Below are 26,339 nucleotides of genomic sequence, written 5' to 3' on the forward strand. Positions count from 1 at the left end.
AGCAAGACGGAATGGAGTGGAGTTGTGGCTTGGTGGTTATGATGCTTGGCTATCAATTCAAGGGTCCTGGGTTCAAGTCCTGTCATATGTCTAATGACAAATTACAATTCCATTCCCAAAGACTTATAATAAGACTTTGTTTATGTAGAGTATCTTGTGTATGTTTGTCTTGTGAACAGGAATGCCACCTTTAAGAAGGATAATGAATGAATTCGCTTATGGTTATCCTTGGAAATTTGCCTAAATATCTAATAAAAAATTTGTTTTAAAATACAACAATTAAATAAAGCAACAGTGAATGCAGAATGTTTATGCCACACAATTTTATTTCTCCCATGATAAATAAAATCTAGCATTCGGTACTGTGAACACTAATATAAAAACGCATTGAATTGGAATAGATTTTAGCATATAATATTTACACTTAATAATAATAAATGGAATTGGATATGCACATTACACACAATGTACATTATTAATAAATACTTTATACTTTTGCATCTTCAAAAGCTTTGATAAGAAGCCTATTAGAATATGAAATGTGATTGTACAATGTTTTAAAGCAGAAAAAACTCAGCAGAAGTACTACAGACCCTCAATAATTCTATGCACTTCACACATGCATAGCAATACTCACTTTAAAAACAAATTCAACATATTAAAACAATTAACCAGCCTATATTCTTATTTCATTCTGCAACTTGAGACTTTGATGAGACCAATTCAGTCTTATGTAGTGTATTGTTTTCAACAGGGTACAATGACCAATTAAGATACGAAATAATAAAAAATTTATCAATTATTGTTATGAAGCTCTGTGAATTTAAGAAGTCATGTGGTATACACCAGCCATTTTGTGTCATTATCTTCATGACAATTTGTATATATAGTGCCTCTGTGTTCAGGCACCTTCGTCTTCAACCGATTTATTCCAGATGACAAAATCAGCATTCCTAATGTTGTACTTGCCTGATAATGTCTGTATGTTCGTTACACATTTAGAAGCTTTCATTTTCGACAAAGGACCTTGTGATTAGTAAGTAAATATGTCAACCAGCAAGTGGCTATGTACTCCATTTTGTACGTTTAAAGCTCTGTCTACACTATCTAGTTTGACAGAACTTGGAAGAAAGGTTCTATACTGGTGATAACCTGAGTTGAGTTCACCATGAGCATGGCACTGTACAGTTCTGTCTACACTATCAAACTATGTGTGATGTGCTCAAATATGGTAGTGATGTGCTCAAATATGGTAGTGATATGCACAAATATGGTAGTGATATGGCATCATTATGTCTATAAATGGGCACATCACATTTTTTTGTCACATAAAGTTTGATAGTGTTAACAGAGCTTTTCGGTATATTAATCAAATTTCTATTATTACAGTATACCTCTTTTGGTATTAATTTTTATGATAATAAGTGTATCTTTTATATTCATATTTGCTATCACATTTTTATGATTATCATTATTTAATCACATATATTACAATTGTATTCCAATTAGAGATTTGTATCAAGGTGCTGAAACAATAAATAGCCTATATAACATACGTTTCAATTTATATTTTTATATAAGGAGGTATAAAACAAGTACCTCCATGATATAACATACATTTCAATTTACTGTATATCTATTTGGTAACTTCCAAGCTTTATATTTGAATTAACACTCTATATTTGGTGATTTATCAGGGGCGGGTCAAGGGAGTAGCGCTAGGGGCATCACACATATGCTCCCCCTTTTGACATCTAAAATGATATCAAACTACTTTTTGATATTTTTGACAGAATGTTATTATTTAGTACTTCCCCAGATCCACTCTTGGATAGCAATTACTCAGAGTTAATGACTGCTGTAGTTGAGCACTGAAAGTTAGAAACATACAGTAATTCATTAACATAAATGAATATGCATTATTCAAATAATATTCAAATGAGGAGCAATGTCATGATTCTGAATAAATCCTAACATTAAGTTAATAGCTCTTTCCTAGAGATCACAATGCTCTACTACTTCATAGAGCATTACACTAATATTATAATAAACTTTATTTTATTATATACACCAGCTTATATATTTAAAACTACATAAATAAACTCTTTTGCAAACACATAGTAATATATCATAACTGCCCTACATTATTTTAATATTAATTGTAAATAGTTTAAGCTCTGTTTCTGTTGCTTTGTATATAATAGAGATAAAGACAGAAATCCATGCCACAATTAATTACATGAAACTCAAACTAGACTGTACTCAAATACGACTATATTTGGTAATTGTAAGAAGATGCAAACAGCTTTCAACAACATGATTATTATTATTAAATAGGTGAGATAGTAAATTACTGCAACTTGCAATTACTATGTCTATATATAAACATATGAACTCTGAAGATTTGTACAAGCAATATGCATTGATTAGGATTTCTTAATTAGTTAAACAATACAGTGGAACCCCCAAGGGGACACCTTTATTAAGGGAACACCTTGTAATAGGGGTGTTCCCCAAACAGTGTTAAAACATGTATTTTTCATTGTTCATATCACAGGAAAGTGATAATAGGGGTGCCCCAAAAGGGGGTTCTACCATAAAACAAAACAAGTCAGTTCACACTGAATGAAATATAGGGATAAAGGGAAGACATTTTTAATTGTGACACACTTTGCAATATGCCTCCAAAAAGAAACCTAGTACTCTTGTGAAATTGCTTCCAGATTTTAAGCTCTGTCTACACTATCAAACTTTATTCGACAACAAATGTGACATCATACTTTTTTGTCAAACTAGTTTGACAGAGCTTTAGAATAGACAAAGCAAGACAAAATATTCACAAACCAAAGTTTAAACGCAAGGTTATAAGTCTTGATCAAAAGTCCCTAATAATGAACCCTGTATTTATGAAGCAATAAAAGGCACTAATTTTATTATTACACAGAAAAATATGGATTGAACTTTTTATAATACTTGCAAATTCTGGAATGCTTTTATTACTAAAATGTTAGGATTAACAGTAATAACATTTACAATAACAAGGTGTACTTTTAAAAACTGAATTGAACTGAAATCTGACCTTCAAACAAAAAGTGTTCGTTTCCCAGCTTCCAATACCCATTTCTATTGAAACTTTGGAACTTTTCTTTGGGGACTTTTTACTAGAACAATTACAGTAATTGGAAATGGTTTTGCAAAATAAATAAAACACGACAAAAAATATATAGTAAGCCTACAACTCAATCAATTGTAGGTTTTTATAGAATTAAGATATAAAATAAAAAACTACATTTTTACTTATTTTTTTTTTGGGCAAGAGGGATACATTCTTATACCAGTTCAGATGAGGAAACAATATTTAATAGATTTTTAATTTTTTAATAGGTGTATTATTAATGCTGGAAAGAAAGCTATGTATTGTATATATATATATTATATTATTTTTAGTGATGAAACAATTTTGCATTCTATTTTTAAATGTCCTTGCTAATTTTTTCTTTTGTTTTTAAAGTGTAAAAATACATTAAAATAATATTAAAATATATTAAAATGAATTTCACAAACATTAAAACAATGTAATAGATAAATAGACTTGGAAAGCTTAAAAATAAGACAAAATATAATAAAAATATATTTCATGTAGGACACCAAATTCTCTATTTTTATTGGTCCAGTACCATCAACAAATTCTGTCAAACAGTGCCACACACTTGATGTCTGTTGTTAAGGTATAATCTATGATACAGGCATCATATGTGATACATATGTGACACTGTAATACAGAATTTGCCTACGATACTGCAAAAATATACAGTACCGAGAATCGGTTGAAGAAGGGAATACAGTCATATCAGAGAGTCGAGTGTGTACTGCCTGTGTTATGTACAGATGAACACAATGTTGTGATTTCTGCTATCAATGGGGAAACCATAACAGAACGAATTAGTAATGAAAACATTAATTTGCATTGGTGTTTTTATGAACTACAAACTGTAGATATTCTATTTATAAATCTTGACGATGTCAGGCCTCTGATGTCAGTGACTGCTCTTCTTCTGGTTTAGTTGTCTGCTTACGAACTGTCTGTTGAAGTAGAACAAAATATTAATTTAAATCATATTTTTGCAAGGTTTTTAAAACTATAAATATTACAAACAAACAAACAATGGTTAGTTAATTTAATAATTTTAATAGTTTGCGGAAAGAGAAAAAATCGCTTTAAATTGATTTTTAAATAAACTAAATTTGATAGTGATACAAAAATGTAAATTAGGAAAGTTAAATAACAGCTGATTGAATTCTAGGTAATATACACAAAACGCACACACAGCTGTGGTGTTCTACTTCTCATCTGATTGATTGCCACGGAGTGTAAATTCAGTTGCACGCAATTGAAAAAAAAAAAAAAAGTGACATATTTTGGTTGCAAGTTTTGCAAAATTGTGTTTGCCATTTTTGTAAAATGTTTGCACTTTCATTTATTGGCCAAGCAGTTAAGAAAACTGGCCTTTTGCATTATATAATGTATGATATGAGTCATTGTTCTTGTGGTGGAATGGGTCTTCAACTATAAACCATTGGTCTAGTGTACTGTTCTGTTATGGCCAACTCAGACAGCATCATACAACGAGACCCGATGAAACGTCTTGACTCGTCGGTGCTGTCTTAGTTGAATCGAGACGAGTTGTCTTGAGTAGGTCAGGCGTAGTTTTTAGGTCGTCAGGAGAACTTTAAACATGACGGGCCTCGTCGTACGCCGCTGTCTGAGTTGGCCTTTAGTTGCACTTTGAATATAATGTGCTAGAAGTTTCTTGAAGTAATGTGACCTTTTATGCGACACACTTAACAAAACAGTAAAACCATGCATCAACAACCTTCTACAAACCTTAAATACTGCAATGTAAAGGCAAGATTATGGGTTCCTGTGCAAGGGAAAGTGATCATCCTCACTGTAGTATATTATAGGCTCCTCATTACCTCTTTTCTTCCTTATAGACGATGACTAAAAAGTGCACAGCAAAAAGCGAAAGCAGAGATGTTAAAAGCATGTAAGTGTTATACAGTAGCACAGACACTAAAGTTCTGTTTACACGATCAAACTAGTTTGACAAAAAAAGGTGATGTGCCCAAATATGATAATGATATGACATCATCATCTTAACATTTGGAAACATCACATTTTTTTACACATAAAGTTTGATAGTGTAGACAGAGCTTAAGAAGAATCTTTCTCTTTTGCAGGTTTTTTTGTAGCTTTATTTTTTAAGCATTATTTATATAGAGCATTAAAGGTTTGATATAAAGCAGTATAGATTGAGAAAATTGTGTTAAAAGAATCACCCTTGTATAATAAAGTATGTAGCACAATTATAGTAGCATAATTATATTTTAAAGCATCATAATTCCTTTGCTACTACTATTAAGTATGCTGGCATACTGTATATCCCTTGAACTGTGCAGAATTTAATGGTTGATTAATATACTAAGATGAAGCATGATATCTTATCATAGCAGATCCAGGGAAAAACTGACACATTAATCCCTCCCTCCCAATCACCCAGCACCGCCTACACCAACATTTTTAGAAAATACAATACAAATGACAGAACAAAGAAATTTAGTTCAGCACATTTTTTTTAGGCAAATTACCCCGCCCACCATTTTCAAAACCCTGGATCTGTCATGGACTATAAATTGTGAATATGGAATACAAAGTAGATAATTACAACTAAAAATGGGATAGATAGTACTTACTTGTAAGTCTGAGTATATATTTTCCTCTGCCCTTCCTCTACGTTGTGTTAAAAGGCTTGTATCGTCTTCTGCATACTCATCTAAAAGACTATCTGATGATGGACCGGTTTCTGTTGGCCTAAAATATCATTAAGGATTTAAACAAACAAGTGAAGTACTGCGACACTAGTTAAACTGTGTAAATCTTCCATTTATGCCACCACTGTGACTGTAAATGAGAGATTCATCCAGAGTACAATATTGTTAATGGTCAATTTATAGAGGGTGACCCTAAACAGCATATGCTGACAATCAAGTGGCCCTCGTGATGAATTATGATGTGTCTGTGTGTGACAGTGGCTGTGTATATACTAGTACACTGGGGTAACCCCCTACTCGTACTAGGTTCTTTAAAATGCACATGAGCCAGATGTGTACACTGGACCTAAGGTTTATAGTCCTTAACCGAGAAGACTGTTCTACCAACAGAACCATGGAGCAAGTGACCTTGAACCCTTGCAGATATTATGCCTAGGACCTTACATTACTAATGAACAGTACTATTTTACAGTACTTCTTATTAGAGAGGTGCTAAGAGCAACAGAACAATATGTATGACATTGTATTTTAAAGGATACCCATATCTTGAATTCCTTTTCTTCTTTTTCTTGTTGAATTTCTTGGCAAGTTGTGCTAATTTTACTTTTGTGGCTGCAAAAACAAGAACATAAATTAGCAACGCATTGAACAAAAGACAGATAAGGACCGTCAAGGAGGTGACAATGACAACAGTAATGAAATCAGATTCTAAAATTAAAAATGATGTCAACTTTTGCTGAAAGATTTTGAAGTATAGTGAAAATGGCTGAAGGACAACAATATATTGACAATATAAAATTTATTTTGAAATAATGATGAAAATGATGATAATTATGATGATGATGATGATTGATAAAGATATTGTTGATAAAAAAGTAAAAAATAAAATTATTATTAATAATGTAATTGTAATGCTAATAATGATTAACATGGTTATGACCTGAATTTATTCTGAATAAAAATTTAAATAATTACATTTTCCCATGTGTGACAATTTAGCTTCAAAAGCTGGATCCCTAGCAGCATTCCCCGTTGCTCCAACAGCTGCAGCACTTCCATCCTGTACGATATGTGTATTCCCTTCTACATGACGTGATGTTTGTGTACCCATAGCTGATTGTTGATGTGTTAGTGATGGTGAAATCGGCTCAACAGCACCTCTTCTTATTGCATTTGAATAATCTATGAAAATAAAATTCTTTTTATTTAAATACTGGTCACTTAATAATAATAATAATAATAATAATAATATTTATTCGGTCATCAATGTAAAAATAACCAGGAATGAGAATAGGCTAAAGCCCAAACAGATTCTGCACTCACTCCATACAATACAATCAGTTAAAGATAAAACCATATACAAGAAAAATACAAATAAATTATACATAACATGAAATATAGTGTTTTGTTAGAGCAGCCTTAAATATTGAAATTGTTTGTGAATCTTTTATGTCATTTGGTATTTGCTCCCATAGTCTAGGAAAGGAAACAAAAACAGAATTATGAAAAGTATTGCCTTTCGAATTCCAACGTAAAAGCCTACCCGGACATCTTTCACTAGTTTTAATATACTCATTGAAAGAATGGGGACAGTAACCTTTCAACACCTTAAATCCTAATGAAAGTCTATTTAATTTAAACAAGTCATCAATAGATAATAATTCAAGCACTTTCAACCTATGAAAATAAGATGTGTCCCAGGAACCTTCCTTTCTAAACATTATTATCCTTGTTGCTTTCCTTTGTATACTTTCTATTCTATTAATATATGATTTCTCAAATGGTGCCCACATTGAACAACAGTAGGTAACCACTGGAAGTAATAGAGCTTTGTATAAGTTCAACATAGCTAACCAGGACATATTTTTACTACATTTTGAAATGAAACCAAGCAATCTGCTTGCTTTACAACATATATAATTAACTTGTGTATGACAAGACAACGAACTATTTACATAAACACCTAGAAATTTGAATTCTGTAACTTTAGGAATATTGTCTGATTCTATGGTATAATCCCAGTTAACTATCTCTTTACATCTTGTAACATGCATTACGGCGCATTTGACAGGATTTAAGGGAAGTTTGTTTACATTTGCCCATTTAGCAATTAAATCTAAATCCTTTTGAAGCAATTTACAATCATTATTGTTATAAATAGGACGTGATAATGTGTGATCATCAGCAAATTGAAAAAGTGAAGAAGAAATATTATTTACAATATCACTTACATAAATCAAAAATAAAAGAGGGCCCAAAACTGACCCTTGTGGTACCCCTGAAGTAACATTTACCCACTCTGACTTTTCTCGGTAAGGTAAAACATATTATAATACAGAACTCTTCAAATGGTAATTGTTAAAAAACATCAGCAAAATAGTACACAGTAAGGCTGAATGAAAGATATAAAAATCAAACAACAAGGAATGACCTTAATTAAAATAGTTCTATTGAATGTGGAAATGGCCTACAATATTGTAGTATCATTATTTCCATATGTTTAATATTAAAAACAATAATTGTGTGATAATCCTAAAAATACTATAACCATATTGTGGGATAACAACGCAAACTAATTAGCTAACAATTAAAAACAATACATTTGTATTTGTATATTATTTTTATGAAAGAATTTTTAGGGTTAATTAATATTTTACCTTAGTTACTTCTTACTTTAATATTGTCACAACTTAAATACTGGTTAGTTATTTCTTACTATAATAATGCCACAACAAAAGAAAAAAAAAACCATATTGCTAAAAAATTAATAAAATAATACTAAAAAGGAAACAAATACATACATTTAAAAATGCATTAAACAAAACTCCACAGCATCAAAGTTGTCAGGGAAATATATCTAAAACTAAACGTACTGTATTCCAATAATAACAAAAGTGAAGAAAACCAGACATAAGCCAGTAAATATGATCCTGTTTTAACTCTCAACTTTAAGCAAAGAAATGTAAAATTACAAAGAAACGTCACGGTTTTGAGTAGCAACTATCATGACTTAATCTATTTAAATTTATAACCACTTATAACAGACATATGAAGATTATGGTTATAGTGTTGAAAGGTCAGTTTGAGCATGGAGGAAATATAAATAAAGGATTTTCTGGCAACCATCAAAAGAAATTGATATTCGCCCTACTGTAGAAATAAAGGCATGAAATAATATTCAAATATATATACCTTACAAAAGAATGGCTGTAAATAACTCTATACAAGTAGTATACGTAAAAGGGGGACAAAAAAATTATTTTGTTTTGAAGATAAGAAGGTATTTTTATTATAGTTGTTCCACTAATTGTTAATTGTAAGGAAAAACTGTGATATTTAAGATTTTAATTTGATTGTTTGAAGGTTTGCATGGCGAAATGTGTTGATATAAAGTTTGTGCCATGTAACTATAGTTACAATGTTTCAGATAATAATCGCATCCTTTAATTTAGATTAATGGTAAATCCAAGTATAATCCCACCCTCTAATTTTACCCAAATTGACCCCTGGGATGATACTTGGTGATAAAGAAGGAAGAGCATTGGTGTTATAATTGTGAAATGTTCTTTTTTTTATTGTATTATGTAATGTGTGCAGAATCTGTTTTAGCCTATTCTCACTGCTAGTTATTATTCATTGGTGGACGAATCAATATTATTAAAATAGTATGCACATTTATTTTGAACATAAATTCTTAGGCAAGATTTAACTAAATTCAGATCACAGAATAAATGAATAATCGCTGAGGTAAAGTGTTCTAGTCTCCTTATATTACACTTTAAACACATTTCTTCTTTAATACATAGAGTCAATTAATCTCCCTTAGGCTTGCCGGAAATGCCTAGTTTCCGGATATCTCTGGTATTCAGAATGCAGTTTAAACATATAAAATAAATAATTTCAGACATTTCAGATCTTTATTAAGCTCTGTCTTACATTATCAAACCAGTTTGACAAAAAAGTGTGATTGTACCCAAATATGGTAGTGATATGACCAAATATGATAGTGATATGACATCATCATGTCCATATATGAGCACATCACATTTTTTTTGTCACATAAAGTTTGATAGTGTAGACAGTGCTTAAACGGCATGGTTTTCAAAGAGAGAGACCTAATGGTAGAATGTCTGAATCAAAAAGAAGATTCTGGGTTCGAATTCTCAATTGGAATTGTAGGTAATAATGTTACTACTGATTATAAGTTCTAAAATTGGCATGCTGTTGAAATAAAAAATTATATTACCTACAAATATATTTAAACCAATTTTTCCATATACGTCATCAATGATAAATTTGATGTGGGTGTAATTTACAATAAATACATTATAGCATTACTCTAGTACTTAAGCTCTGTCTACACTATCAAACTTCATGTGACCAAAAAATGTGCCCATATATGGACATGATTATTTAATTATTATTTAATTTGGATTTATATAGCGCTTTTCCAAGTGACCAAAGCGCTGTACAATTGATAATACTATATACTCAACTAATACTTACAAAAAAAAATATAGAAAATGGAATGAAAATACAAAAATATATATATATAAAAACTATGAGGGCCTATACAAAAGTTATCGTAATTTCATTAACATTATTAACATGAGAATATCATATCACTACCATATTTGGCATATCACTACCATATTTGGGTACATCACACTTTTTTTTGTCAAACTACAGTAGTTTGATAGTGTAGACAGAGCTTTAGAACATACGATTCTCAGAAGGTAATTAGCTGCACTTAAGCAGTACATATTACAAACTGAACAATTACAATAATATGATATCATATCACTACCATATTTGGCATATCACTACCATATTTGGGTACATCACACTTTTTTTTTGTCAAACTACAGTAGTTTGATAGTGTAGACAGAGCTTTAGAACATACGATTCTCAGAAGGTAATTAGCTGCACTTAAGCAGTACACATTACAAACTGAACCATTACAATAATATGATGATGTCATATCACTACCATATTTGGGTATATCACACTATTTTTTGTCAAACTACAGTAGTTTGATAGTGTAGACAGAGCTTTAGAACATAAGATTCTCAGAAGGTAATTATATTACAAACTGAATCATTACAATAAAATAGAGTGGTAGAAAATAAGCCGTCGTCATTTCAATCGCAGAATTAGGGTAGAAGGTTAGCGTCAGTCAGAAAAATTAACAATTAATAGTTACGTACTTCAATAAAAAAAATCAGTGTTGAGTAATTTATGACATTAGTCTGATAAACTAATAATTGTTACTTAAAAAAGTAAAGTGATTGAAAATAAGCCTACTTTGTTTTGATTAGAGAATTAATCGGGTAATTCTATTCCATTTAGACGGCAAAAATTAATGTTCTTATATCAATAAATATAACATATAGAGGTCGTTAAAATTTTACAATCCAGTACTAATATCTATTATTGCAATTGAGTAACACAGCACTCTCGAACTTATGCCTTTTTGCACACAATATAAATAATTCTTAAACAATTTTTTGTTGAATATGCCACACCTGTTCCAGAACGGTTCCAGTCCAGCACCGTCAAATCGAACGTCAATATTTTGTTTCCACAATGTTCCATGTGGCTATGTGCAAATCGATACACCCTGTAAACAAATGTTATAGTCCTCCAAGCATGCCCTCAGGAATACCAACATACATACCACCATCATTTCTTTTCATTGTAACAGTTAAGCTACACATTGCTTACAATATTTAACAATTTCATACCATTTTCTAAAGCTGACAAAAATTCTGGATTCCTCTGAAGTTCTTGTAAGAACTCTTGGTTTTGTAGACTTAGCGCCACTCGTTCATCCTCTAGCATCTGTTGTGTCTCAACATCATCTTTATCTACTGTGTTCTGACGTTCTTTGTTCTGAGCCAATCTTTGCCTTAGAGTAGATGAAACCAATTCCTAAAGTAAAACAATTTGTGAATTACCATTAAATCAATTTATTCTCTACTTTAAATTTGACACAACAAAAATAACGAAATGTACACAAAACGAATAAAATACAAAGAAGTTTTGCTATTTTATGCTATGGTATACAAGAATATATACATCTAAGACAGAAAAAGAAACACAGATAAAATGTATTTTGTAGAATTGGAGTGGAGCTGTAGCTGGTGATATAGATGCTCGGCTACCAATCCAAGGGTCCTGGGTTCAAGTTTTTTCATGTCTCATATCATTGATTTTGTTCTCATGACAGAACAACTCCCAAATATTTGTAATAAGACTTTATTTGTGTAGAGCATCTTGTGTATATGTTTGTCTTTGTGAGTATTTAGGGGATGGCCGTTTTATTAGCCACTAGCCTTAGCAGCTATGTGGCTATCTGGCCCCTCCAGGAGACTCCAAACTGTCATAAAATTAAAATAAATAAATATTATTAGTGAAAGTTACATTTACAAATACTGTAAAGTAAAATATAAAGTTAAATATGACTTTTCAAACATATTCTATTTCCATTGCATGTACTAGCTGTACTATAGATACTGTTAGATTTTGCATTATAATCAATGGTCCGAAAATAAAAATATCAAATTACAATGATACTTTATTCATTTTTGCAAAAGTAGGCCAAAACTTGCCAGTACATGACCCGAGAACCATGTCAGCATCTGTACGTTACTTGGTAATTAACTGCTTTGATCTTCATGTACAAATTGGACAGTTGCATGCATGGCATTTAAGTAGTAATCTTAACATTAAGACAGACATTCTGTGCAAAAAATATGGTGGAAAATATTACATTTTCTACAGATGTACTATACTATCTACTCTTCAATGAAAACAAATGTTTCTAAAATGAAAATGAATATAGTGTAATAAATAGTATATGATTAAGTTTTCTTGCTATAATAAAAGCGTGACAATAAAAGGTTTGGACAGATCACAAGTTATCTATGTGTGTGAGAAAAAACCCAGAACTAGCTTGACAGACAATGCCTGACAGACAATGCTTGATAGAACTTGCTTCAGAGATCTTGCAGCTACAGTAGCTTGAAAGACCATGTTTGACAGTTCTTGCTTACAGACCATGCTTGACAGAACTTGATTGACAGAACTGGCTTAACAGAACTTACTTGTCAGAACAGACAGTTCTTTCTTAAACAGTTCTCACCCACATATTTGACAGACTAGGTATGATGGAACCTCTTGCCTGACAATTCTTGCTCAATAGCTCTTGCTAAAAGTTCTTGATTTACTGATCTTAACCATCCTCTTGCTATTAAGTTCTAGTAGACAGACTTTTCCAGACAGCTAACATGACATAATGAATTTATACAATAAAAGCTTTTTACCAATTTACATTATATAAATGTTAATACTTACTGGTTGTTTTTTAGCAGGAATGATTCTGAGGAAATCGTCTGGAAGTTTGCCTAATAAAGGTGGGTTCCAATGTCTATATGTGCTTGTGACACCATTGTGTGTGTTGGGCTTGCCACCAACAAGAAAACTTGAAGGAGTTGGTGGAAGAGGTTTGTCTCCAATCGGTAAAGTTGTCTGTAAAACAAAAATAAAACATACATACATTATTTCACTCTACACAATATTCTAAGAATATCTAATCACATCATTTAACAGTAAAATTGTTTAGAACATGGATGTTGTTCTGACAAGACAGTGAATTAAAAGAGTTTCCAATTTCCAACACCCTGTGATATCTACAGTATGTCCATTTGAGCACAAAAACATAGAATTTTTGTTCTACCAAAACTGTGTTGGAAATTGAGCATGAAAGCATGTTCCATTACCTTGCATGCGCACAATAAATAACATGACCAACTTGGTATACTATTATGTTAGAATAAACTTCAGTGACCATACCAAATTTTTGGTTCCACAATCTATAGTTAATACTGTAAAATGTATGTATTTTTTCAATTTTCCACCATTTTGAATTTAAAGATGAAAAATATATGATATTAAAAAGGGAGAATTTTTCTCTTTGGAAACTCAAGATTCAGAAAAAGGTCAAAGCAATCATAAAACATTGAAAAAGAACTCCTTTTCAAGATCTTCTTTAATTACAGTAATAAATACTGTATTTCACAATCTTCTTTCACTATCATATTTTATGCTAGCAATAACAACGGAAATGGTGAATCATCTAAAGAGTCAATGAAAACAGATTAAAAATTCATTTTACAATGCAATTAAAGTCTTATAAATTAATAATCATTATCAGCAATATATAGTATACTGTACATACTGTACTGAGCATGCACACAGAGGATTCCAAAGATACAATATTGTAATGAATATTTATTTTCACATACTGCTATTGCTAATTATTCTATTTTCTATTATACAGTATTTTCTTTAACAATCCATTAATATTCTACAGTTTAATATTACATACTACCATAAAACCATTTGATTCGAAAATCTACAAAGATTGTGTTGCAGCTTATACAGTAAAACTGCAGGTAGCGTTCAAAATGACGTCATCATTACCCACATTACAGTTCATTTGGTGAAAGTGGGAATGTGAGTTTTCAGTGCGAGTTTGTTTATCTAAAAATTGCTAAACAGAAACCGTTTTTAAGACTGTTTTTTTAATGATAAAGTCGAGTGCAATCAATTTTTTCAATCAGTTTTTAAAACCGTTTTTTGTCAGTGTATATCATTTCTAGTGCAGAGGGGGAAAAACATGTTTTTCAAAAACCAGTTTTCTAATTGCCAGCAGAAACAGGCCCTCACATAGCAACTGTTTATTCTGTGAAATGAGAATGATCAAATAAAACCAACTGGTTTATTTACAATAAAATTTAATAGACTGCAAATCTTGTATACTTTACTATAGGTCCTTGAGTTAAGATTAATATTTACAGGACTTAAGACTCAGTTGTTATTGAGGGCACCTTTTCAAGCAATATTAATCCACAGTGTTAACAAATATATGTACATGTGATGACGGAGGAGGCCTTGGCAGCAATAAAACAGAAACAATAAATCATATAGTCGAGGACAATAATAATAGAACAAAGTCGAAATATTTGATCCACAAAAAAATGTAATAATAAAAAGTTTAAAAGTGGGATGTAACTTTACTGTTTACTAAAGAAAGTAAAAAGAGTTCCAGGGTCGGTTATTTAATATGTCGACATAGTGCTGATGCATGGAACTTTATATTTGTTTTGAAGATTTTATTAAAGGAGAGAAGTAGTTGTACACTATGTTAAGAAGACGAGATTTTTTGACTTTTATTCTATGCAAACAATATTTACCCAACTATATTACAAATAAGTTTTGTGTGAATAGACTGAATTTAGAAAGAATATAAAAGTTTAAATAGTGATATGTAATGTAATACAGTTAATGTACAAAGATATATTAAAGTGTAGCTCCAGATAAAGTTTATTTATTGTTTCATTATGAAAAAAACTTGGCAACAACATTGATAATAAACTTTCTTAACAATAACATTGTGGAAAAAGTCTTGAAGTGCCCGTTTTCTATTTCATGATGCTTGTTCTCTTTCAATGTTGTAGCTCTAAAAGTATATTTTATAATAACCATTAGAAACTTTTATACCTGGAGCCACCCTTTAATTTCAATCATATAGTAGATCTTCCAGTGTGAATGGCAATTCCATGATTTCAAGAATTCTAAAGTACTGAAGAATACTACATACAGTACGTAGATGTTGGAAGAAATGTTTTATACTGGTGACAACCTGAATTGAGTACTGTCTACACTATTAAACTACTGTAGTTTGACAAAAAAATGTGTGATGTTCCCAAATATAGTAGTGATATGCTCAAATGGTAGTGGTATGCCCAAATATGGTAGTGATATGACATCATCATGTACATATTATGGGCACATCACATTTTTTTGTTACATAAAGTTTGATAGTGTAGACAGAGCTTTAGCCATGAAACAATACATGTCATGTCTGAACAGCCTCTTAATCTGTCTGTTTTGGTACTCACCTGTGTGAAAGGACTATTTGGCGAAGGAGGCGAGTATGGCGGAGGTTCTTCCTCATTTCTTATTGCACCAAAGCCCTGTAATAAAAAAAAACAATAGGTTGTTAAAATATATGTAACTCGCGTTAACAAGGCTAGCGATGCTACTGTAGTAGCCAAAACGTAGAAAAATAGTAATGCTATTTTTTATGGTTAATATCAAAAGGAACATCAAAGAAAACAAACATAATATATGTTAAACACATTGTAATACTGTACATCTAAATGTAGTATAGTCACCACTCACAAACTTGGTTAATGGTGGGAGTCGTGGAATTCTACCAATATAATAAAAAACAATTTGTTTTCCCCCCAACAAAAGCCATCAAAGTACACAAATTACTGTATACAATACTAAAACTATGGTGGGAATATAAATAGAACAGTATAATTTCTGGGGATAACAAGTATATTTTTTTTGTGAATAATTTATATTTCACAGAGCAAACCTTGAGCAACAAGATACCCACAATAAGTGGAATACAGCTCCATTTTGTATTGTGTATTGGAGCAATAGTTCGCTTAACATATTAATAATTTATAATATTAAAGTGTACAGCAGCTTGTGATGAAATGATTCAGAGTATTAACACATGACCTGAATTAATTAATTTTAGTTATTGTTTGCTTTGATACCCAACAGGGAAAGATCTCATTAGGATAATGCAAATAATAGCTGTGTAGCTCCATGCCTTGATGATCCATTATTAAAACTTGCCTACGGTACTACAGTACAGTATAGAAAATAATACATGAGGGGTATCATGTCTAGAGAAATTAAACACCTTGTTGTATCGAGTCTTCTGACAGCAACCTCCATCCCATATGGGATACTGAGCATAGTGAGTGATTATTTAGAGGATTTAGTTTACAGTAGTTTGATAATGATATGGGCCTATTGCCGTCAGCAGATGCCGCGATACTGCACAATGATTAAAATTAGATACTGTACGAGAATCGGCTGTAGAAAGCAATATGAAAATTCTACAAAGGATACTACAACTATTTCTGTAAATTTCTATGATCTGGAGGCAGTTTTACTGGGTGTAAATTGGTGAAATTCATGTCAACCTAATCTAAATAAAAAGCCTGTTAAATAATATTAATAATAACTTAATTTTCATCTACAGTACAGTATAACAAAATTATCAATAAAAATAGATGTTGTCATGTTACTGTGTATTTGTTTTGCATTCTATTGGGGACCAAGTATTTTTAATTATACATCACCATCGTCTGACGATGCAGTTTTAAAATACAAATTTAGCTTCTTAAATGAATCTAAGTCAATGTGTGCAAAAAAAAAAAATATTTTCATTTTTGCTACATTGAATAATGGACAATTAAAAAAAAATCAGCATGTCAACAGACAAGACGTCCACTTCAACATAATGCATTCTCATTAAATCTATCCCAACATGATTTTAATTAAAGTAATTGGAGTAATTATTTTAAATTACTGTTTTGCTAAAATAAATGAGCTATAGCCATGTAAATGATAATCTATAAATAAATGGTAAATTTATTCATATAATTAAAGTTCAAAGATGTATTATCCCCCAAAACATAAACAATAGAAAAAAACTACCAATAGTGATAGCTACAGTTTTATGTTGCCTCCCTGTGATAGCTATCAGTACTATAAATGTATGTTGCCTCGTCCCCAGTGGCGGATCCAGGCTTTTGAAATAGTGGGGGAGGGGGGGATCAGGGCCTAAAAGTAGAGAAATGAAGTTCTGAACTTAATTTGATGTCCTATCTTTTGCATTAAAATTTGTGAAATTTAGAGGGTACCCGGGTCGGCTCGGCCCACTTTGAATCCAACCCTGCTTCCTGCGATAGCTATCACTACTAATGATAGCTACAGTGTACTATGTTGGCTCCTCTGATAGATACATTTTTATGTTGGCCCCTGTGATAGCTACTGTACAAACGTACTGTATGCTCCCTGTTAGTGTTACAGTATAGCTAGTTTTATGTTGTAGAATAGAACAGAGGCCATATATCTAGTACATCATACTGTAGATGGAGTACTATATGGTTGCCAATTGTTACCTTATACCTTGTTAAATGTTAGAGCAGATGTATAGAGGGCAACTGTTCTATGTCACCTCCCCATGATGTCTGCATACCAGACACGAATGTCAACATACATTACGTCAATACAACTGGCTACCTAAACATGTATCACAAATGTTATTGTTTTTTATGATATAGAAAACCATTCTACTACTACAATTCTAACATAAGATTCTCTTAAAATTGGAAAAATGTCTACTAATATTAAACTGATAATAAGAATTGTCCAAATGTCCAAATGTTTACCAAACTGTTCTCTACTATTCTGGAAAGACATTTTGGACATCCAATGGTACAGTATGCAGTATTATTAGGATGTCAACTGTACCAAAATGGTAGTTTCCTTTCAAATTATGATTATGGTGATTCGACAGGACAGTACTGTACAGTGAAAGATCTATGACTGGACCTAAAATGTGCCAAAACTGCAACGTGTTAAAATATGAATAATTTCAGAAATTAAACAGTACAATATTCAAGGCTTCTTTTTGTAAATAATTTAATATTTTCACTTTTATTAATTTATGTAAATATTTGAATAAGCACCGCTATTGTTCACAATGGTACTTTTGAATCTGAATAAGACAAACAACAACTAGTAATTTTAGTAAAATATACAATTTCACAGGATGTAGAGAATGTTTTGTTAGATGATGAGTCACCAGTAAAACTAATTATTACCAATTCACAGTATGAATGTATACAGTACTACTATCTCATTCATGATATGATAATATGATTGTATTATAATTATTACATTATTATGACATGCTTTGATCTTTGCATTCAGAATTATTTTTATTAAATTAATTATCCTCAACGTTTTCATTAAAGAACACAGGTAAAAGAAATAATAATAATAATAATAATAATTAATATGGGATATTCATGAATAATACCAATATTCTTAATCCAAAGAAGCTTAGTAGTAAGCTTACTATATGTTTTATTCTATGTTGAATATGCCATTTTAATGTCATAACATTTTTTTGTTACAATTGGATGGAAAAAAAAATTATTTATCTGAAGAAATTGTAATTTAAAGCAAAAAATAGTTAAATTTACTGAAAGTCAATGGGTTTTTGGTTGAATTTAACTATTTATGTTTGTCTTTTTATAAGTTACAAGATTTTTTTTTATCTGCAGAAGTGAATAAATTGTTAAAATTGCAAAATATGGCCAATTCAAAGTCTGAATTGATTAATCTTCATTTTTCATATTTTTGGGGGATGATAGCGATACTCATCTTTAAACAGAATAAATTAGACATTAAATAACAGTAGAAAGAACAATGCTTTGGGACATCCCTATTTGGGAGACACACCTAAAAAGGGGACACCTTTCTGTAAAACTAACATGGGGAATTTAATGTTAACACTACAGCCAATCCCTATTCAGGCTTTGGCAATAAAATAACACAGTAATATTTTTCTCTTCAGTATGTTGCCTTGGTTGAAATTGTCTGAGTTTATGTTACAGACCGCTTCTGATTGCCCTAAACTGTAAGAGGCACTTAGACTATGGAATTATTAGACTGTACATTAAAACATTTAAACTGGTCTTTTAACTGAGAATTATCATAATCTTCTCACCTATACTGCAACATCTACTTAAGAAAGTTTATTATGTTTTCTAACACTAATTCATTACTGCATTCGTGTACAAGGATCAGGAAACTAAAACAAATGTATAAGTTATTTTTATCATTTTATTGTGTGTATGGTTTGAGTCAAATGGCTGAGCTGTTAAGACACCGTTCACCATACCTAAAGGTGGAGGCTGACTTGCTCCTAGTTCCGGTGGTGGAACAAGTCTTCTCGGATAAGGACTATAAAACGTAGGTCCAGTGTACACAGTAAAAACCTGTGTGCACTTTAAAGAACCCAGTTTGAGACAAGTAGGGGCTTACCCCGGTGAAATGGTTAAAAAAACAGCCCCTGTATCAGGGGATTACCACCTATCTAATAGGACAGTGATTACTTTACTATTGGTAATCCTTGGCCACATTATTGTTTATAAAAATAAAATGGTTGTCAGCACTTTTTCCTGATGATGCGACCTGTTTTGGTATACTGTAATTATAAAAAACAAACTGAATATCATTGAAATGGCACCAAATTCAATTATTAAAGCGGATCTTGTTAATTAAAGACAATTAAGAAATCAAATGTCTCGTCTTTTGAAGAGGTGTATGTTACAGTAGCACCTCAACCATGCTGGCCATTAAAGAGATCACTTTTTAGTATCTGCCATGTTCCATTGTGCTACTGTATGTTCCATTGTTGAGACATACATGTTAAATTGATACAGTACTCACTGTACAAATAATAACTGTATAATGGTACCACACCTACTCATATAATAAAACTCATTAGTAAACAAAGACAACTTAAGTAGCTTATAAAGTAGTTTGACCTGTACCTGAAACAGTACAAAAATATTGAGGTGCAGTACATTTAAGGTATAAACAAAAACATCAGGTTAAAGTAGTTTGACCTACAATTGGTACACTTGAATGTTAAGACATTTGTTGTTGTTGTTGTATGCGAGGTACACAGTATAATATTACTAACACAAAATCCTTTTAAGTATCAAAGTAGTTTGACCTGTTCATGGTATATCATTGAATGTTATTTAATAATTTGAAGTATACAGAAAGCAAACAAATCAACCCTAACCTGTAGCTTTATAGAAAACATACCTCAAGTTTGCAGATCATATAAAGTACACTAGTTGAATGTGAATGTTAAGATTGATATCAAAATAAAATAAAAAACAATGTAACAAAGAAATGAAAACAATGGAAAAATTGATTTCATTTTTTTTTTCAATGGCAAAAGTACACTTTCTATGAATGACAGAACAAGTGAGAAGGTCTGGATATTTTAGAAAAGAAAAGATTATGTCAATGTAGCGTTAAAAAAAAAGAAGTTTGGAATTGTGCCCGACGTTGTGTGACGCTCAAGCCAGGGGGGGTTCGTAGGGATTTAAAACAATGACAGTGAAATCATGTGGACATTGTAGAGTAGAGTATTGAAATAGTGGTAAACGTTTAATGTCATGTGATCTGTCAAGTGAAGGTGAGTAAATACCAGCAGGTTTACTACTGTATATGTTTCTCACAATTGAGAAAACAGTTTATAACCTAACAATTAGATGAACGACCCAAAAACATATTATTTATGAGATTCTGAAATTTGACATTGATTTGATTTGATAACTTATGACAAGTTAGTTGTATGTTGTATGACATAAAATATTTTAATTATTCTATAAAGAATTAACTGCAGGGAGAGGGGGATATGGTGGTTCTGAAGAAAGTCTACATGGGGCTTGTACAGAGTAGTTGTTGTTATCCTTATGACCCAGTTTCATCTCTTGGCTCAACCAGTATTTTTTATTTGAATAAGCTCTATACAAAAGCAAAAGAGCGAAAGTGTCTAAATGTTAAAGTTACTAAAGATACTGTATACTAGTATTTTCAGTTAGTACATTAGAATACTCTAAAAAAAGTCTTAATACAGTATCATTTGAATGAATCATGTATCAGTACTTTGGCATTGTGATGTAATATATTTAAAATGGAATTCTAATAACCAAACTTGAGTTAGCGTTTACCGACCAACCGGTCGCGTTTGCACACGACTAAAAAAGGAAACAGAACTTTATACGGACCTACTGTATACACATGCTTTCTCAAAGACGTACAGAGTGGAGAACAGAAGTGAGACGCGCAATGTCTAACGATGATTAGCGTTTAAGATGATGATATCTCTTTATAGTAAAAAATATAAAATAATATTCAAATATTCAAATTGTGATTTGACAATAGACCAAATAAAAAGCTCTAACTCTAACAGCACCTATAGTACTATAAACTATATAAAAGAAATCGTGTAGAATATAGAATATAAACACAAATGTTACTAACCTTACGACTGAAATTTGGTCTGCTTAAAAGACTCAACATTGTAAAAAGTTGGAAGAAAGATGTAAAACAGTCCAAATAATTAGAAATATTATTGCTCTAGTATTCTTTTAAAAATCTTATTCCTCCAAAGAATTATAGGCGTACATATAAATAATATTATAAGATGAAAACAAAGAACCAGCTTTGCTTCTCATAACACAGCGAGTGCTACCACTTCTTCTAATGTAAATCTTGATTGAAAGAAATAGGAATCAGCTGGGATTGGACTCTACCATTTATTGAATAGGAGCCGATATTCTTTTGTTTGTTTTGTTAAAGAATCACGGCATAAAGGAAAATCCAACAAAGCCAATAATAATAGAATAATACAAGTGATAATCACACTGGGACATGACCTGTCAAATTAATGACTTTTAAATTTGTTAAGCTGTACATAGTAATTATAATTTTCATTGGTTTCTATAATATAATTTCTACATGATACATCGATACTGTGTGCTTAAAAACATTTTCATAAAAACATAAATCATATGGCACCTTTACTAACATATGGCTTAAATGTCACCTTTAAACAGCTGTTCAGTATTTATCTTATGATGTTTTGTTTTCTATATAACATTAATCAATGTTCATTCTATTCTCTAAATTGACATAAATTGTATTTTACATTATTAACTTACAGTATTTATTTGCCCTGCTTTGAATAAATGCACCCATAGAACATCATTTTGAATGAACGCTGCGGGGACTTTATTTATTTTCTGGAATAAACTAAGCTCAATTTTTTGTTGCAGTATGGTCCTAAGTTATGGAATGAACTGTCTACAAAAGCGACATGTTGTAAAAACCTTAAAATATTTAATTAACCTGCTAAAAAAACATTATTTTCCAAATACAATCATAATTGTGCCGTAGTTAAATTTGTATTTGTTAAATGAAATACCTGAAACATTTGAATTTTTTATGATTATTTATTTTTAACATTAGCAAATGATACGTCATGCAGTTGTTTTATTTGTCCTTTTTTTCAGTTTAATTTAAGGGTTGGTATAAGATAAGACAAGTTCTTTTATTGCTATTTCCGATCCCTGAAACAGCTTCTTTTATTGTAAATGTATGCTTGTTTTTTTTTATTGGACTGTTTCAAATAAATGTGAATGAAATGATATGCAGGACTTGACTATATTTTGTATCATAAAATATATTTATCCATACAATAACACAATAGGATGATGATTAACAGAAATGAACAGAATTATATCTACTGGTAGTAGTACAGAAGCTTGATAAAACAAAGAAATAAAAAATCACTTCCAGTATAAACTATTCTCATTATTTAAATATCAGTATGAAATACATTCTATATTAATAATTATTAGAAAAGGGGGAAAACTGAGAGCAAAATGATGAATTTATTTTATTCAAATCAAAAACAGATTTGAATCCCGGTATTTAAGTTTATCCTGTAAGTGGATTAAAAGATAACAAATATTATTAATATTGTCAAGGTTATAATTAATATTTATGAATTAATTTTAATTCACAATTTTAAAATCAACACTTAAAAATTGGTTACTAATCTGATTAATATATATTGGATATTCTTGGTATCAAATAGGCCAAAATACTTAATTTGAAATTACTTGAAAATTAGCTTTACATCAGGGTTGGTGAAATTTGCATTTTATAAAATAAGTAATTTTTTTTTTTCCAATCTCACGTGATATCAACACAATATTTCTTTCCTGTTGGAGAATAGAATAGTCCATTTTCCTCATCAGTGAATAATTAAATTTGTAGTAAGACATATGTACACAGAAGCACAGATGGTCCCAATGACGCAACTCTGTAATAGGTTGTATTGACGTAAAGTTTGACATGTCATGCTATTCACAGTACCATACAACCAGGCCATAATACAAACCTGACTAAAACACACAGTGATATACACATGCACAGAAAAACTAGTATATGTCTGACAGACAATTTAAGTATTTTTTGCTTTAAATTAGATTTTTTTTAGGTAAATCATTTTTTGGTTAACGTGAATAACTATTATGTGACAATAAAATGACACATTCAAAAACAAATTTGACAAAAAAAAAAAAATTTTTCAGGGGGACAATATATCTTTAAAACTGTACGTCAACAAGCGAGCGGCGTTTTTTGTAAGAAATATTTCTTGTTATATAAATTAATAGAACTACAATATCATGTAGAGTAAATTTAGTACAACCTGGTTACCATTATGGAAAATAGGTTACTACAGATGTACTCTTTGGTTCACATTAAATTATTTTATAAATCTTGCTAATCAGTCATTTTAACTTTTTATTTAATATTTTATGAAATTTGCATATAACACATGTTATTTTTTATTAAATTATATTAAAAATAAAGGTGTAAAATAGACATATTTGATAGAAAATAGGTTATTACAGGGGTATGGTTCACATTAAATTATTATATAAATCTTGCTATATCAGTCATTTTACCTTTTTATGAAAAAAGTTATTGTTAAATTTGTGCATTATAAATGTTATTATCATTAAATTATTAATAAATAAAAGGTATAACAAACAGACCTATTTCTTACTAATACTAGAATCCGGAAAGATAATCCACAAGGCACGTTTTTGATTACAGAAAATTAAACTGGATTGATTGTTGAGATCCTGTTTGACAATTACAATCTAATTAACAACTTTCATTATAATCGATGTCAAAATGAATTAATTTAAAAGGTAATACTAAATAACTGATTTTTGTTAATTGTTAACCAATATATTTAAGGTTTCTTTTAAAAATTGATTCTTATGTATTTCCAATTCAAGTCAACAAAACCATTGATTTAAAACCATTTTTGTTGTTGCAAACTTACTACTGTATATAAATTAAATACTGTAACATTTTTTTAAAAACAAGATTTTTTTAGAATGCTCGACTTCCTCACAGCATTTCTGTGTAAAAACTGTACTTAATAATCCAATACCTATAAAATTCTACATTTTTTAATTCAAAACAATAAGTACTTTGATATTCTTTCAATAGATTCTATTATAGTGTTTTGTATTGATGCTGAACAATACAAAACAAAAGTATTTACTATTAAAATATAGTAAATGTCAAGGTAAAGTACTATCTATTAATTGATTCTTATTGTAATGATTGCCATGTTTGAATGGTAATAGAATATGATAGGCATTTTTAAAATCAATTCAAAACTAAATATTGTTTATCAAGTAGAAGAATTAGACATGCTTCATACTAATTAACACAATTATTAAATTTAAACTTGAAGAAATAAAATACAAAATTAATAAAATCAACATATAGCAATTTTTTAAAACGATTAAATGAAATGAAGGAATAAAACAAATTATTGTAATTTAATTGTAACTAAATGCTAAATAATGTTGATTCAAGTCATGGCATTTTTTTCACAAGTGGTCTTAGTATTGTAAACCTTTTGGACATCAATGCATGTAAATTTGGGATCTGTCACATTACTAATGTATAGTGGTACTACAAAATAAACATATGGAAAATAAAGAATAAAACAGAAGAGATTTAAGATTCAAATACTGTAACATCTGAATAAAAATAAATTAATAAAAACAAATAAATTAATTTCAACAAATTAGAAGTAAGACCTTTGATAGCTAAAGAGATGTCAGAATAAATAAAACAAATAAAAAAAATTTATTTTTACAAAAAGCTAAAGATTCAAGAAAAATACTACTGATGATGTAAAAACAAGCATGTACTGGATGGCAGCCCAACATTATCTGACATAATAAAATTATAGAGGGCAGCAAACTACTTTTGATTCCTTTCATTGTAATAATATTTAATAGTTTAGTAAATACAGTACTTGTATACCTTCTGAATTAATTTGCATTTTCCTTATAACTACTATACTACTAGTACATAAGGAGATACATTATTTTGTCATGTTTAAAATTTGTATCATAATACAATGATAAAGATCAACAAATTTATTCTGATTGAATTATGATTGTACATTTTATTTAAAAGATCTATAATGAAAATGCTGTATGCCATTATTTTTGCTTACAGAATTCAAATTTTCAAATATCCAAATATCTTACAAATTTGGAGGAAAATATGTTTTAATGCGCACGATATTCTATGTAAAATTTAAAGAAGCTAATTGTATAAATTTTATTTTTAAAATATAATATTAATATGCAAATTTTTAAAATAACTGTTTTCTAACTACAGGTATGTCTGTCCAGCAATATTATATGGAAAAAAGAAGAGGAGAAATATGCACTTGACAATATAAACCTTCTATAGTAAAGAATCTATGTACACGACACATATATTAATGTGTTTGCTATCACATTGTGTTATAAGTGAAGATAGATCGTAAAAAGCAATTTAGATCAAATACAAAAAAACAGTCGTATTCAATCAACTATAATCACTATTCAGTTGCTACTAAAAAACATGAATTATTTCAAATATGCAAA

At 30.3% G+C, this 26,339-nt stretch overlaps 2 protein-coding genes across 3 annotated transcripts in view; one reads left to right on the forward strand and one right to left on the reverse strand.

Annotated features, from left to right (window-relative positions):
- LOC144858915 (transmembrane emp24 domain-containing protein 2-like) overlaps positions 1-26,339 on the forward strand; it is a 144,807-nt gene that overhangs the window by 101,136 nt on the left and 17,332 nt on the right. The window lies entirely within an intron of this gene.
- LOC144858908 (CUE domain-containing protein 1-like) overlaps positions 3,984-26,339 on the reverse strand; it is a 34,904-nt gene continuing 12,548 nt past the window's right edge. Inside the window, exons 4-11 of one of the 2 annotated variants that reach the window (XM_078715055.1) lie at positions 15,798-15,872; positions 13,189-13,362; positions 11,577-11,763; positions 6,808-7,014; positions 6,372-6,444; positions 5,755-5,872; positions 4,886-5,002; positions 3,984-4,083 (exon numbers count right to left, since the gene is read on the reverse strand). In XM_078715055.1, coding sequence (XP_078571181.1) covers positions 4,913-5,002; positions 5,755-5,872; positions 6,372-6,444; positions 6,808-7,014; positions 11,577-11,763; positions 13,189-13,362; positions 15,798-15,872 — 924 coding nt within the window. In that variant the 3' untranslated portion in view covers positions 3,984-4,083; positions 4,886-4,912. The remainder of the gene's footprint in view (positions 4,084-4,885; positions 5,003-5,754; positions 5,873-6,371; positions 6,445-6,807; positions 7,015-11,576; positions 11,764-13,188; positions 13,363-15,797; positions 15,873-26,339) is intronic. The other variant, XM_078715056.1, reaches the window with a different exon arrangement.

The sequence above is a fragment of the Antedon bifida genome, chromosome 2, assembly GCF_963402885.1.
Source record: "Antedon bifida chromosome 2, ecAntBifi1.1, whole genome shotgun sequence".
Lineage (NCBI taxonomy): Eukaryota > Metazoa > Echinodermata > Crinoidea > Comatulida > Antedonidae > Antedon > Antedon bifida.